Source organism: Podarcis raffonei, chromosome 10 (assembly GCF_027172205.1).
Source record: "Podarcis raffonei isolate rPodRaf1 chromosome 10, rPodRaf1.pri, whole genome shotgun sequence".
NCBI lineage: Eukaryota > Metazoa > Chordata > Lepidosauria > Squamata > Lacertidae > Podarcis > Podarcis raffonei.
Genome location: NC_070611.1, coordinates 74,067,993 through 74,082,619, shown reverse-complemented (window position 1 = coordinate 74,082,619; position 14,627 = coordinate 74,067,993). Strand labels below are relative to the sequence as shown.

The 14,627-nt window shown below is 45.5% G+C and overlaps 1 protein-coding gene across 1 annotated transcript; it reads right to left on the bottom strand.

The window, feature by feature from the left end:
* Positions 1-12,153: 12,153 nt before the first annotated feature.
* Positions 12,154-14,403, bottom strand: LOC128421966 (zinc finger protein 160-like). The gene has a single exon (XM_053405361.1). It carries the CDS (start codon positions 14,351-14,353, stop codon positions 12,551-12,553), a length of 1,803 nt encoding a protein of 600 aa, XP_053261336.1. The 5' UTR covers positions 14,354-14,403; the 3' UTR covers positions 12,154-12,550.
* Between the last annotated feature and the right edge of the window lie 224 nt (positions 14,404-14,627).

Sequence of the window (14,627 nt, the reverse complement as noted above, 5' to 3'; positions counted from 1 at the left end):
TAGTGGGGCTGAGAGACTTCAAAGAAGTGTGACTGGCCCAAGGTCACCCAGCAGCTACATGTGGAGGAGCAGGGAAGTGAACCCGGTTCACCAAATTACGAGTCTATGGCTCTTAACCACTACACCACACTGGCTCCCAGTGTAAAGTATAATCCCATCCACAAACTTTCATTCACATACAGTCTGTAAAATTGGGAAGGCTGCACAGCTCACCTGTGCTAATACTGTCATTCTTTGGCAAGTGCGAGGAAGATGCAGGCCCTCCGCTCCCCCCCCCCCAGTTCCTTTAAGAGCCCCACGTTGCACGGGGCAGGCTCACCTGCAGCGAAACAAAATGCAGCTGCCCTGGCAGAGTGGAGCCGGGCTGGGGGGACCCCAGAAATGTGTCCCTAGAAGAAATGCAAGTCCTAGGCTCTGTGGTTTAACCCACAGCGCCACCCGCATCCATAAGAATGGATAAATATGAGGAAATCTGGAAGGATTACTTAAGAGATAAGGCGGAAAGTGGTGTGAAGTAGGGGGAGAGGTGGGGATACGTATACGTAGTTATACGTATATCAGTACTCAAATCTGAATTGTTAAAATGCGTTATTAGTGTTATTGTGGTTTTTGTTGTATGTGTTTTTTGTGGTTGCTGTTTGTGTTGAAAAAATGATTTTAAAAAAAGGTTGTCATAAACTAGAATCCCACCCACAAACTCTCATTCACACACAGTCTGTAAATTGAGGGGGGGGGGTCACACACCTCACCTGTGCTAATACTGGCAGTCTTTGGCCTGTATACCCTGGGTGTTGAGCCTCCAGCCACAGGCACTGTCTATCATGAAAATGGGTCTTTTGACTGGGAAGATTCATGCAGTTGCTGTCATTGGATGCTGAAGGATTCTAACTCAGCTGGTCAGTCACTCTGACATTGCCTACAAAGAATAAGAGGAACAGAAATGCTTTTGAGGTGCAACTTCTATATCAAGCCTGAGAGCCATTCCATGGACTCTGCACCCCTGTTTCTGATGACAGGTGTACATTATCCTCATCCTCAATGAACCAGGCAGTGGAAAAGACAATAAAGATGGAAGCCTGAGAGAGAGGAAAAGGTTTCTGGCTGCTTCCTGGGTGGGATTGCAGAAACAAAGAGTCACTTCTGAGAAGGCCCCTCTTCCTCTTCCCTCTCCTCTCCAGGGTGAACAATGGTTGGACTGGGCAGATTCGCTGTGTCTGGGCAGGGCAGGAGCTTATGGGGTGGGAAGAGGATGGAGCTTGCAGGAAGGAAGGGGCGGGGGGACAGGAACCCCCACTTTCCAGGGATCCTTTTCTGGTTGCCTTGAAGGGGGGGGTCGATTCTTGGGTGGGAGGGAGAAGCCAAGGCCGCCCCTCCGGAGATTCCTCGTGGGCGCACGATGGAGACGTCTCCCCAAAGACTGGTCTTTGGACTGGCCAGGGAGTCCTCGTGGGACCCCGTGGGTGGGCGCCCCATGTCTACCCCTGCCGAGGAAAGCCCCCTTCGCAGCACACGTTCAGGGATCCAGGCCCTGCCGGGGGGGCCCACGGAAGCCGCTTTGGGGAGCTGGCGCGGGGTCCCTCTCTGGGTCCCTTTCTCCCCTCTCCTCCCCGGCGCGACCCCTTTACCTCTTTGTCCTCGATCCCGATTCTCATTTCCTTTCCTGCAACGTCGATGTTTTGTTGGGGGGGGTCCCCTGCCGCCCCTCCTCCCCTTTCCGAAAGGGCGCGCCCCTAGAGCTATGGCGCTGAGCGGCAATCCGGCGCAGAAGCTCCACTTCCGCGAGAAGCTGGCAGGTTGGGAGGAGGCTCACCCCTCCCTTATTCCCGGAGCAGAAGCCGGATTGGAGGAGGAGGAGGAGGAGGATCCTGATATTTTCAAAGGAGACGCCCAGGACAGCCTTGCAGCTAGAGGGATGTCTGAATACTATTATGGTTCTTAGGGGAAGGGGGTAGTTTAAAGGTGTGAGAAACTGGGGTTGTTGACAGGGGTGGGTGACGGGTCCATGTTTCTGAATGCCAAAGACTCCTCCTTTGTGACAAATCTGTGATGCTTCAAAGATGCTGTGGAAAAATGTATTGTGGGAAATGGGGAGAGGTCTTAAAAATCCATGCAACCATCTTCTCGGGGTTCCTACTCTTGGTGTGTTTGAACCTTGTTGCAACAAATAAAGATCAGGTCAACTGCCCGCCGTTTGCTTCTTTAACTTGGCTGGATTCTCCTTCTTTTGCTGACCGGAGAGACCCCCGGGGAGTGGCACCCTGACGAGCTGGGCAGCGGAGGAAATCCGCACCCGGGGATATTTTCCTTCTCAACTCCTTCCCACCTGAGCCTCACCCCCTTACCTAAAAGCCAGACACAGCACAATGTGACAGGATTGTGACTCCTGCCCTCAGCAAACAAAATAGGACCCCCCCCCGGAGCAAAGCAACCCCGGGATGCTGAGGTCCCCCTATCCTTGAAATGAAAAGGGGAGGGGCTCGGGACACCTTCCGGGAGCAGGCGGGGAGGGGGCTGCCCAGGCTCCAGGAGCTCCTTCTCAGTTATTCCTCCCCCACCCCCTCCTCCTGCCTCTCCTCCGTTCCTACAGCTTCTTCACGTGTGGGGAAGCTGTGGCCCTTGGGCCTGATCCTGCAGGGCTTACCTGGCATTCCTCCAGATGCAGGTGAGCCCTCCTTTCTCCTTCAAGGTGAACAGGGTTTCCCAAATTTGGGTCTCCAGCTGTTTTTGGACGACAGCTGCCATCACCCCTAGCAGGCAAGACCAGTGCTCAGGGATGATGGTGGAAAAGATCGTAAAATAGCTCCTTCTCCTTATGGGATGCACAAGGAGCCTGTCTAGGAAACAGTCGGTCTCCCAACAGTCAGAGAAACTAACAGAGACCAACCAAAGTAATGCTGGATCAAAGCGGCTGCTATGCCTGATCTTTTATTAAGGTAAGAAAGGCAAAGGACCCCTGGACGGTTAAGTCCAGTCAAAGTTGACTCTGGGGTTTCGGCGCTCATCTTGCTTTCAGGCCAAGGGAGCCGGCGTTTGTCCACAAACAGCTTCATGGTCATGTGGCCAGCAGGACTAAACTGCTTCTGGTGCATGACAGAAACCAGAGCGCATGGAAACACCGTTTACCTTCCTGCCACCTATTTATCTACTTGCACTGGTGTGCTTTCGAACTGCTAGGTTGGCAGGAGCCAGAGCAGAGCAACGGGAGCTCACCCCATCGCGGGAATTCAAACTGCCAACCTTCCGATCAGCAAGACCATGAGGCTCTGTGGTTTAGACCACAGCGCCACCCACATCCTCCCTGATCTTTAATTAATAGACCTTCTGCAGCAGGGTCTGAAGCCACTCACGCAGGAGGAAGGTGGGAACTCTGAACAAAAGAAAGACCATACTTTTATAAATTTCAAAAAAGGTTGTCCGCCCCACCTTTTCCCACCCTTGTAGATCTGTCATGGAGGACGTCAGGAAGGTGGTGCCGCAGTGTGAGGTTACAAGTGAGGATCGCTTGTGAAGTGGATGGTGATAGTGACATTATTCATGTGTTTGCAAAGTACCTGGTGCTGGGTCTGGGCTGCACCCATTCTGTTAATGGCTGTCCCTTTTGTGATGCTGCAGGAATGGACAGAGGAAACAGCATTGGAAGCAACAAGCAGTGCATATATGGACGTTCACAGTTCCCACTGTTGTGCTAAGATGTGTGGAATGTGATCCATCAGAAGCAGTACAAGTCAATCAGAGACAGATTGAATTGTATAATAGTGAGAGGCTCACACAAGCCTGCAACCAGTTATCTGCTGTGCATGTAAAAAGGGGAATGCACTCTGCTTCATAAAGGAACTTGCTGCCGCAAGTTAGGAAGGATATTAACAAACAATATATCCTCTCCTGCCACCCTGAACATTCCCACAAGATGTTCCCATCTTTGTGTCAGATTGGAACTCTTAAAGGGAGAAGTCAGTCTTCATTTGTGAATGGCTGTTACTTTGTTTCAAGAATGGTTTATTCAATAAAAGTGTCTTAGTCATAAATGGGTGTGTTTTTTATACTGTAGACCCAGTAGACGGCAGTGTGGAGTTGTCTATACTGGGTCTGTCATGACAGCAACAGTTTCACTTTGTTCCAGTTATTTTGTACAAAGTTTTACAAAGTCTGTTTCAGTAGCACATTCAAAGCATTACACAGTACGTTTGTGGTATCAACATGATCTTGTTAGAACCAAGGCTTTACACTTTCGGGACCATAACGTATACATTTTCTTAATAACAACCACAGAAACATAACAGAGAACCCGCCTCCTTTTCCATATACAGTACATTAATGGGAATTCTAGTCAGGCTCTTGAGGTGACTCTGGCAAGTGAGCCCAGCTGCATGTGACAAGGGTGGGGAGGAGTTCCTTCCTGTCAATCAGCTTTGCGTATAGGGGTGAGTGACCCTATTCCTCTGGCAGGAGCGATTGTGAGGCTTCCTCGCCCGCTTCCATTCAGCTCTGCCATCCCCAAATGGCAAATCTCCTTCAGCACTTGTGGGAGCGGACAGGCTGGAAGCTGAAGGGCTTCCCTTGGAGTAGGCTTCGCTTGGCTGTCTGTTGACCTCAATCTCTGTATTTTTAATGTTCTGTTGGGTACCTGCAGCTCCTCATTCTCCCTCTTGCAATAAGGCTTGGGGGACAATCTCCCATTATATTGCAGTATTTTAAGTTTTCTTCAGAATGTGCAGGGGGCAGGGATGAAGTTCTGGTGAAGAAGCAGTGTTTGGAGATCATGCGGTGGTGGGGGTGACAGAGTTTGGTGCAAAAACCAGTCACACACAGATGCACCCGTCTTGCATGCTTAAGTACAGCAACTCCAGGGCATGAGCTAAGTAGCAGCAGGGTAGGGACCACATGCAGAGCAATTCCCACGCTGAGGACAACGCTGAGGCAGCAGGACTTCTTCAGTAATAGTTTACTGAGCTTTCAAAGCATACAGTTCTCACTGGGTCCCCAGAGAGGCACAAAACTTAGCTCCTGAGAGCAAATCCAGTTTCAGCAGAAAAAAAATACAGCACACAGGAAATCTAAGTCAGGCAGACACACCGGCAGAAGGGAGCAAGGGAGGAAAGAGGCTGGAAGGACACAGGGCAAAGGATGTGTGTGTGTCGCTTCCTGTTGTCTGGGAGAGAAGTCAGCAACTCGGCAGCTGCAGGGGCTTCACGAAGAAAAGCTTTCTGCCGGCTGCTTCCAGGCACATCCCAAAATACACACTGTGATTCGCAGTGTATTGACATATCAATTGTTTTTCAAAGGTTATCGGGATATGGTCTAGAAACCCGCATTGGATAAGATATCAATATATCGCCCAGCCCTAATCCTCACCCACCACCAACAATCCATATTCACCCTCTCCCCTTCTCTCTCTCTCTCTTTTTTTTTACTTTCTTTTTATTGAGTTTCTCTTAAAAAAAACAACCATAAGGGAAAAAAAACAAATCAACAAATCCAAAAGAAGTATCCATACATAGCACAAAAATAACATCCATTACAGTTCTTTGTCTTCTTCCTTGAATCTTTATATCTTTAGATATTTAAACCTTTCCTCTACACACCCATTGACCTCCTTCCCTCCCGATTTCGGGCTTCTTAATAAAAATTCTTCCTTTTTTTCTGCAGCTATTAATTGTTAATGGATTACTCGTCGTAAGACTTATATCAAACCTGCTATAGTTTTTAGGTCTCTATAATTTCTTTCAATGTATACCATAAATTTATTCCAGTCACTAATAAACTTTGTATTCTTTTGGTTTCTGATTTTTTGTGTCATTTTTGCTAAATCAACATATTCATATAATTTTGTTTGCCAATCTCTGATCGTTGGGGTATTTGGACTTTTCCAATTTTGTGCAATTAATATTCTAGCGGCGGCTGTGGCATATTGGAATAATATCTTATCTCCTTTTTTTATTTCATCCCCAATTATTCCTAGTAAGAAGGCCTCTGGTCTTTTAGGGAAGGTATATTTAAATATTTTTTTTAACTCATTATAAATAAGTTCCCAGAACTTCTTCATTATTTCGCAGGTCCACCACATATGGTAGAAATTGCCTTCTTTGATTTTACACTTCCAGGAAGCCGTATTTCCTGTTTTGTACATTTTCCCTAGTTTTGCCGGTGTGATGTACCACCTATACATCATTTTTTCCAAATTTTCTCTGAGTAAGACACATGCCGTGAATTTCATTCCATTAGTCCATAATTTCAACCACTTATCATATTCTATATTGTATCCCACGTCCATTGCCCATTTTGTCACGACCTCCTTTATTTCTTCATCTTTAGTGTCCCAATCTAATAGTATGTTATACATTTTAGATAATAACTTGGATTTACCTTCAATTATTTCTATCTGGAATTTAGATCTTTTCTCGTTTATCCCTACTTTTTTGTCTTCCTTCCATACAGCGTTTATTTGATGAAATTGCAGCCAGCCTGTTAATTTGTCTTTCAACTCCTCATATGTTCTCAATTTCCATCCACTCTCTGATCTTATCAGTAGGTCTTCATATGTCAGTCTTTCTCCTTCCATATTTGCTTTTTTGGTTGTTAAAATATCAATTGGAGATAACCACCAGGGTGTTTTCCATTCCAGGAGTTTTTTATTTTTCTCCCAAACTTCATCTAGTGGCCCTCTGATAATGTGGTTTGAAAAACCTTTGTGTACCTTTTCTTTATTTAGCCACAAATAGGCATGCCACCCGAATCTGTTGTTGAAGCCCTCTAAATCTAACAGATCGGTGTCTTCCAAATTACCGTATTTTTCGCACCATAGGACGCACTTTTTCCCCTCCAAAAATGAAGGGGAAATGTGTGTGCGTCCTATGGTGTGAATGCAGGCTTTCGCTGAAGCCTGGAGAGCGAGAGGCATCGGTGCGCACCGACCCCTCTTGCTCTCCAGGCTTCAGGAAGCTATCCGCAAGCCTTGCAAGCCCGGCAGGAGTTCCCACGGGCTCACAAGGCTTGCGGGCAGCAGCCTGCAGCCCCGGCGAGTGTCCGCAAGCCTTGCGCGCCCGGTGGGAGCGCGCGAGGCTTGGGCGGCAGCCTGTCGCCCGAAGCACGGGGAGCCCTCCGGAGGGCTCTCCGTGCTTCGGGCAAGTGTCTGCAAGCCTCGCGCGCCCGGCGGGAGGTCCCGCCGGGCGCGTGAGGCTTGGGGCGGCAGCCTGTCCCCCGAAGCACGGGGAGCCCTCCGGAGGGCTCTCCGTGCTTCGGGCGAGTGTCTGCAAGCCTTGCGCGCCCGGCGGGAGGTCCCGACGGGCGCGCGAGGCTTGGGGCGGCAGCCTGTCCCCCGAAGCACGGGGAGCCCTCCGGAGGGCTCTCCGTGCTTCGGGCGAGTGTCTGCAAGCCTTGCGCGCCCGGCGGGAGGTCCCGACGGGCGCGCGAGGCTTGGGGCGGCAGCCTGTCACCCGAAGCACGGGGAGCCCTCCGGAGGGCTCTCCGTGCTTCGGGCGAGTGTCTGCAAGCCTTGCGCGCCCGGCGGGAGGTCCCGCCGAGCGCGTGAGGCTTGGGGCGGCAGCCTGCAGCCCGAAGCACGGGGAGCCCTCCGGAGGGTGCCCCGTGCTTCGGGCAGGTGTGCGCAAGGCTTGGCGCGGCAGCCGCGGCTGGGGAGGAAATAATTTTTTTTAATTCATTTCCCCCCCCCCAAAAAAACCGAGGTGCGTCCTATGGGCCGGTGCGCCCTATAGAACGAAAAATACGGTAATCCAATCTCTAATCCAGCAGAGGCAGGAGGCCTCAAAGTATAATTACAGATTAGGTACCGAGAATCCCCCTCTTTCTTTCCGATCTGTAAGTAATTTGAATCTAATTCTTGGTCTTTTCCCTTGCCATATAAATTTCGAAAGAGTTTTTTGCCAATCTTTAAACATTGAGGAACCTCTAATCACTGGGATGTTTTGGAACAAAAATATCATTCTTGGGAGTATGTTCATTTTTATTGCCGCCATCCTTCCCGCCCACAAAACTTTTACTCTGTGCCACGTATCTAGATCTTTTTTGATCTCCTTCCATGTTGTGAAGTAATTATCCTGAATTTAATTTATGTTTTTTGTGGTTAGCCAAATTCCCAGATATTTTATTTTTTTAGCCACCTTGATTCCATTCTGTATCTCCAGTTTTTCTCTTTCATCTTTTCCCAAATTTTTGGTCAACATTTTTTTTTTTTTTTATAAAATATTTATTGAAGTTTTCAAAAAATTTAAAGAAAAACAAAACACACACACACAAAAAAAAACAAAACCAAAAACAAACATATACCTTTCAATAACATTTTTCCTTGACTTCCCCACATCTCCCCTTCTTGTATTCCAATTCAATTTTTAATTCAACAAGTTCCTATCCCCAAATTTTACCTTATTATATTTAAGTCCTTTTTGTTTAACCAATTTTAACATAAATCTCAATCTTGATACATCAAATCTTATTCTTAATACCTTTTTCTAAAGTCGACCCCAATTCCATTTCACGATTTCCCCATTTTAATCTAGAATAGCAAAACAGATTATTTACAAGAAAGAAAATATATATATATATATATATATATATATATTTGTACCGCCTTTGGATACCCAAAACCCCACTCCCCACTTTTCCCGGTTTCAATCTCCAACCAATGTCCATCAATCCATCTGGTATCAGCCTGGTGATCTCACATCCGAGGCCCTTAAGTCTCTCTCCTTTCCTCTCTGCCGGTTTTTGTGATAGTCCTTTATGTTAAACGCCAAATCTCGGAGAAGCTCTGTCCCCATAAGGTCCATACTTCTTCCTGCCAGGCCTCCATATTTAAAATTGTAATCCAAATCTTGTTTTTTACTTCTTTTAAGTCCAAATGTCCCAGAAACTCCTGCTTCCACTTTGATTAGATTTGTCTTTTCCTTTAAATCCATCTTTACAGGCCTTTGGCCTGCCAGGTCTCCATAGTTATGATTGTCATCCAAATCTTGTTTTTTACTTCTTTCTTTAATCCTCTGTTGCATTATAGCTCCTCCTTCCTTTCCCTCTAAATTGTCATGTGTAACTTCTTCAAATTTCTCAAATTCCTTTTCTTGTTCAGCTGCAAGAGTTTTTAGTTCAAGGGCACAGTCTTTTTGTTCTGGTACAAAGACCTGAGTCAAGTCCCTTCCAATTTCCGCGGGTTTGTTTGCTTTTTCATTCAATATTGTAACATTTTTAGCCAAAACAATGCTTTGTTCGTGAAGTTTTCCCAGGCTACGAAAGATCTTCTCAAGTGCCGTCTGTATTTTTCCACTTACAGCCATTCTGTAATGTCCCAGAGCCCCCTCTAGGGGAGTACTGGTTACTTAGTATTCCTTCCAGTTGTAAATCCAAAAGTCCTTTATTTTCCTTGATTTTCGACAATTTGTTACCTAAATGTAACAGATATGACCAGCCGAGGCAATAGAAACAAAGTTCTTTCTCTTTTTTTTCCCTCTCAGCTTTGACAGCTAGTTTGACAGCTGTCAAAGTCTTTTAAATCTCTCCAACAGGCTCCCTCGCGGATCGCTCCCGGGTCCTGGGGGAGGGGTAACAATCCACTTTCAAAATTAACTCTTATCCTCCAGCACATTCACTTAAACTGCCAAAACGTGAAATTAGTTACTTTTGACTTCTCACGAAGAAGATGTTCTTTTCAACCTTAGTTATCTAGTCCTTGCTTTAAAATGTTTACAAGAGGGGGAGACGGACTTCCTCTTTGCGCCTTTCCCGCTCGTGCCGAATCAAAAAAAGGGATTTTTAATATCCAATTTCCGTAATACTCACGGGTTGTTACTTTTAATCCAAATTTCAAAGGAAGGAGTCAGCGCTCTCCAACCATGGCATGCGGCTTCGCTTCGCGGAGACGGGTAAACAGCTCTCAGCTCCGCGCCGCTCACCCCCGGTATGTTCCGGAGCCTTTAAAAAGGCTCCTTTGCAACGGGGGGGGGGACGCAAATGGAGCCCGCCGAGCCTTCAGTTCACAGGCTTCCCCGCCTGTGATTTTTTTCGGGTCCCCGCTTCGCCGTAGCGGTAGAACCCTGGCTCCACGAAGCAGATTTCCTCCGGAGATCGGAGGAAATCCGCCATTACAGTTGCTGGCGCTGACCGGAAGTCATTTTTGTCTTTAATTTGTTTAATTTAAAACCGGATAGTTTGCCATATTCTTCTAATATCTCCAAGGCCTTACTAACACTTTTCTGCGGTTCTTCTAGGGATAGCATCAAATCATCTGCGTACGCTTTTAGTTTGTATTCCTTCGTTCCAAATTTGATCCCTCGAATCTCTGGTGTTGCTCTTATTTTGTTCATAATTACCTCTAATACCATAATGAATAAAAGCGGGGATAGAGGGCATCCCTGTCTTGTTCCTTTTTCAATTTTGAATGAGTTTGTTAGATTATTCTTTATAATCAGTTTAGCAGATTGGTTCAAATAAATCGATTTTATTCCTTCCATAAATTCGCCCTCTAGCCCCGCTTTCTCCATAATTTTTAGTAAGAACAGCCATGAGACGTTATCGAATGCCTTCTCTGCATCGATGAAAATCAGCGCCGCAGGTACCTCATTCTTACACTCCAGATATTCAATGATGTTTATAATATGCCTTACATTGTCCTTGAGTAACCTATTTCAGTCTAAATCTCAATAAAGAAACAAGTATAGATGTAGTCTGGGATGCCAGCAAGGCGGTCCTAAGAGGGTTTCTTATTCAGCAAAATAGTTATAAGAGGAAAGTAAGAGAACAAAAGAAAGAGGAAATCCTTAGTCAGCTAAGAGAATGTGAGAAAAAATTAATAACAAACCCAAAAGACGAACAAAACATACAAATAACAAAAATGTTACACACACAGTATTCAATGCTAACAAGTCAAGAAATTGAATGGAAAATTAAATTAATGAAACAAAAATATTTTGAATCAGCTAACAAAACAGGTAAACTATTAGCTTGGCAACTGCGAAAAAGGCAAAAAAAATAAATGTAATAAATAAGATAAAAATAGAGGAACAATTGATGGAAGATCCCAAAGAAATAAAGGAAAATTTCCTCAAATTCTATGAGAAATTGTACAAAAAGGAAGACGAAGAGATAACCCGGATAGAAGAATATTTAGAAGACTACAGTGGGAAGACCATAACAGAGGAAGAAAGAACTCAATTAAATAAACCTATAAAAGCAGAAGAGATCCAGGATGCGATAAGGAAGATGAAACCAGGGAAAGCCCCGGGACCAGATGGACTGTCAGCTAAATATTATAAAGTACTAGAAAATCAACTAACGCCAGTGCTATGTGACATCATGAACAATATATTAAGAGGAGGTAGGATACCAGAGACATGGAAAGAGGCCCACATTTCGATGATCCCTAAACCGGACACGGATAAATTAAACATCAAAAACTATAGACCTATATCACTATTAAACAACGATTACAAAATTTTCGCAGAGGTGATGGCAAACAGACTCAAAAAATGTAAATTTAATACATAAAGATCAAGCAGGATTCCTCCCAAATAGGTCACCCTCTCCCCTTCTCTATCAAAAGGTAAGGTAAAGGTAAAGGGACCCCTGACCATTAGGTCCAGTCGTGACCAACTCTGGGGTTGCGGCGCTCATCTCGCTTTACTGGCCGAGGGAGCCGGCGTACAGCTTCCGGGTCATGTGGCCAGCATGACTAAGCCGCTTCTGGTGAACCAGAACAGCACACGGAAACACCGTTTACCTTCCCGCCTGAGCGGTACCTATTTATCTATTTGTACTTTGAAATGCTTTCAAACTGCTAGGTTAGCAGGAGCAAGGACCGAGTAATGGGAGCTCACCCCGTCGCAGGGATTCAAACCACGGACCTATGGTTTAACCCACAGCGCCACCCGCGTCCCTGTCAAAAGGTACTTTATATCTAAAATGATTCTCACTATTGTGAGACATTACCTTCATTTAAAAAAATACAGCACACAGGTACACACACCAGCAGAAGGGAGCAAGGGAGGCAAGAGGCTGGAACAACACAGGGCAATGTGTTTTGTCAGGGAATGGTCTGAAGCCGAATATGGGGGAATCCATTCTCAAGCAGGTTAGCTTTCCTCAGAAGAGGAGGGAGAGAAACGGCCCCCCTCGTTTCTAGTGGTCTCAGAAGCAGGGAAAGACACAGACACAGTGAAGATTAGACAGGAGTTACCCAGTTCAAGAGAATGACAACACTCAGCTGGGCCCTGAAGCCGGAAGCCGGATTTCCTCTGAGTTCATTGCTGTGAAGAAGAGGGGACTCTGAGAGGAACATGTCCCACACTCCATACATCTAAATGGTTTCTCCCATCTGAGACTCTTGTGATGTTTCTTAAACACTCCATTATAACAAAAGCACTTTCTGTAATCCTTCCATTTAAACTGCTTCTCGGCTTTGAGTTTGTTGATGGTTTGTAGGGTTTCAACTCTTAAAGTTCTTCCTGTCCATGAGTCTGTTGATATAGGACTTCCACGAGGACTGAACCTTTATCGCCTTTCCTGACATTTATATGGTTTGACTCTTGGGTGAGTTTGTTCACGTAAATTAAGGCTTCCACTCTGACTGAAGCTCCTTCCACACGCCATAGATTGAAATGGCTTTTCCCATGTGTGTCTGCTGATGTTTTCTAAGATTTCCACTTTGACTGAAGCTCTTTCCACACTCCAGGCATTCAAATGGTTGCTCCCCTGTGTGCGTCCGTTGATGTCTTCTAAGGTTTCCATTATGAAGAAAGCTCTTTCCACACTCCATACATTTATATGGTTTCTCCCCTGTGTGAGTCTGTAGATGACTACTGAGGTGTCCACTCTGACTGAAGATCTTTCCACACTCCATACATTTATATGGTTTTTCACCCGTGTGAGTCCGTTCATGACATCTAAGGGATACATTGTGACTGAAGCTCTTTCCGCACTCCATACATTTATATGCTTTCTCCCCTGTGTGAGTCCGTTGATGCATATTGAGGCATACCTTCTGACTGAAGTGCTTTCCACACTCCATACATTTAAATGGTTTCTCCCCTGTGTGAGTCCGTTGATGTAATCTAAGTTTTGAATTGAAACTAAAGCTCTTTCCGCACTGCGTACATTTAAATGGTTTTCCCCCTGTGTGAATCCACTGGTGTAACTTAAGGTATCCGTTATCACTAAAGCTCTTTCCGCACTCCATACATTTATATGGTTTCTCCACTGTGTGAGTCTGTAGATGAATACTGAGGTTTCCACTCTGACTGAAGCTCCTTCCGCACTCCATACATTTAAATGGTTTCTCCCCTGTGTGAGTCCGTTGGTGTGTTCTAAGGGATGAATTGAAATTAAAGCTCTTTCCACACTCCATGCATTTAAAAGGTTTTTCACCCGTGTGAGTCCATTGATGTGTTCTAAGTTTTCCTTTATCACTAAAGCTCTTTCCACACTCCATACATTTATATGGTTTCTCCCCTGTGTGAGTCCGTTGATGTGTTCTAAGGACTCCATTCTTACTGAAGCTCTTTCCGCACTCCATACATATATATGGTTTCTCCCCTGTGTGAGTCCGTTGATGATGTCTAAGGGATACATTGTGACTGAAGCTCTTTCCGCACTCCATACATTTAAATGGTTTCTCCCCTGTGTGAGTCCGTTGATGTGTTTTAAGTTTTCCATTCTCACTAAAGCTCTTTCCGCACTCCATGCATTCAAAAGGTTTTTCACCCGTGTGAATCCGTTGATGTCTTCTAAGGTCTCCATTGTTACTGAAGCTCTTTCCGCACTCCATACATTTAAATGGTTTTTCCCCTGTGTGAGTCCGTTGATGTCTTCTAAGCTTTCTATTATCACTAAAGCTCTTTCCGCACTCCATACATTTATATGGTTTTTCCCCTGTGTGAATCCGCTGGTGTAATTTAAGGTATCCATTATCACTAAAGCTCTTTCCGCACTCCATACATTTATGTGGCTTCTCCCCTGTGTGAGTTTGTAGATGAATATTGAGGTGGCCACTCTGACTGAAGCTCTTTCCGCACTCCATACATTTAAATGGTTTCTCCCCTGTGTGAGTCCGTTGGTGTATTCTAAGGTCTCCATTCTTACTGAAGCTCTTTCCGCACTCCATACATTTAAATGGTTTCTCCCCTGTGTGAGTTTGTAGATGAATATTGAAGTGTCCACTCTGACGGAAGCTCTTTCCGCACGCCATACATTTACATGGTTTCTCCCCTGTGTGAGTCCGTTGGTGTATTCTAAGGTCTCCATTCTTACTGAAGCTCTTTCCGCACTCCATACAGTTATATGGTTTCTCCCCTGTGTGAGTCCGTTTGTGCTCTTTAAGGTGTCCACTCTGACTGAAGCTCTTTCCGCACGCCATACATTTATATGGTTTCTCCCCTGTGTGAGTCCGTTTGTGCCCTTTAAGGTGTCCACTCTGACGGAAGCTCTTTCCGCACTCCATACATGTAAATGGTTTCTCCCCTGAGTTGATGTATTCTAAGTTTTCCATTTTCACTAAAGCTCTTTCCGCACTCCTTACATTTAAATGGTTTTTCCTGTTGGAGTTCGTTGATGTGAGCTATGTATGCTCATTCAGTGAAGCATATCCCCAATTTGACACATTTTAATTTCTATTCCTATTTAAACTGAAG

Excerpts from the sequence above, each read along its gene's own strand:
- LOC128421966 (XM_053405361.1), bottom strand. The coding sequence starts at position 14,353 with ATGGCGTGCGGAAAGAGCTTCAGTCAGAGTGGACACCTTAAAGAGCAC.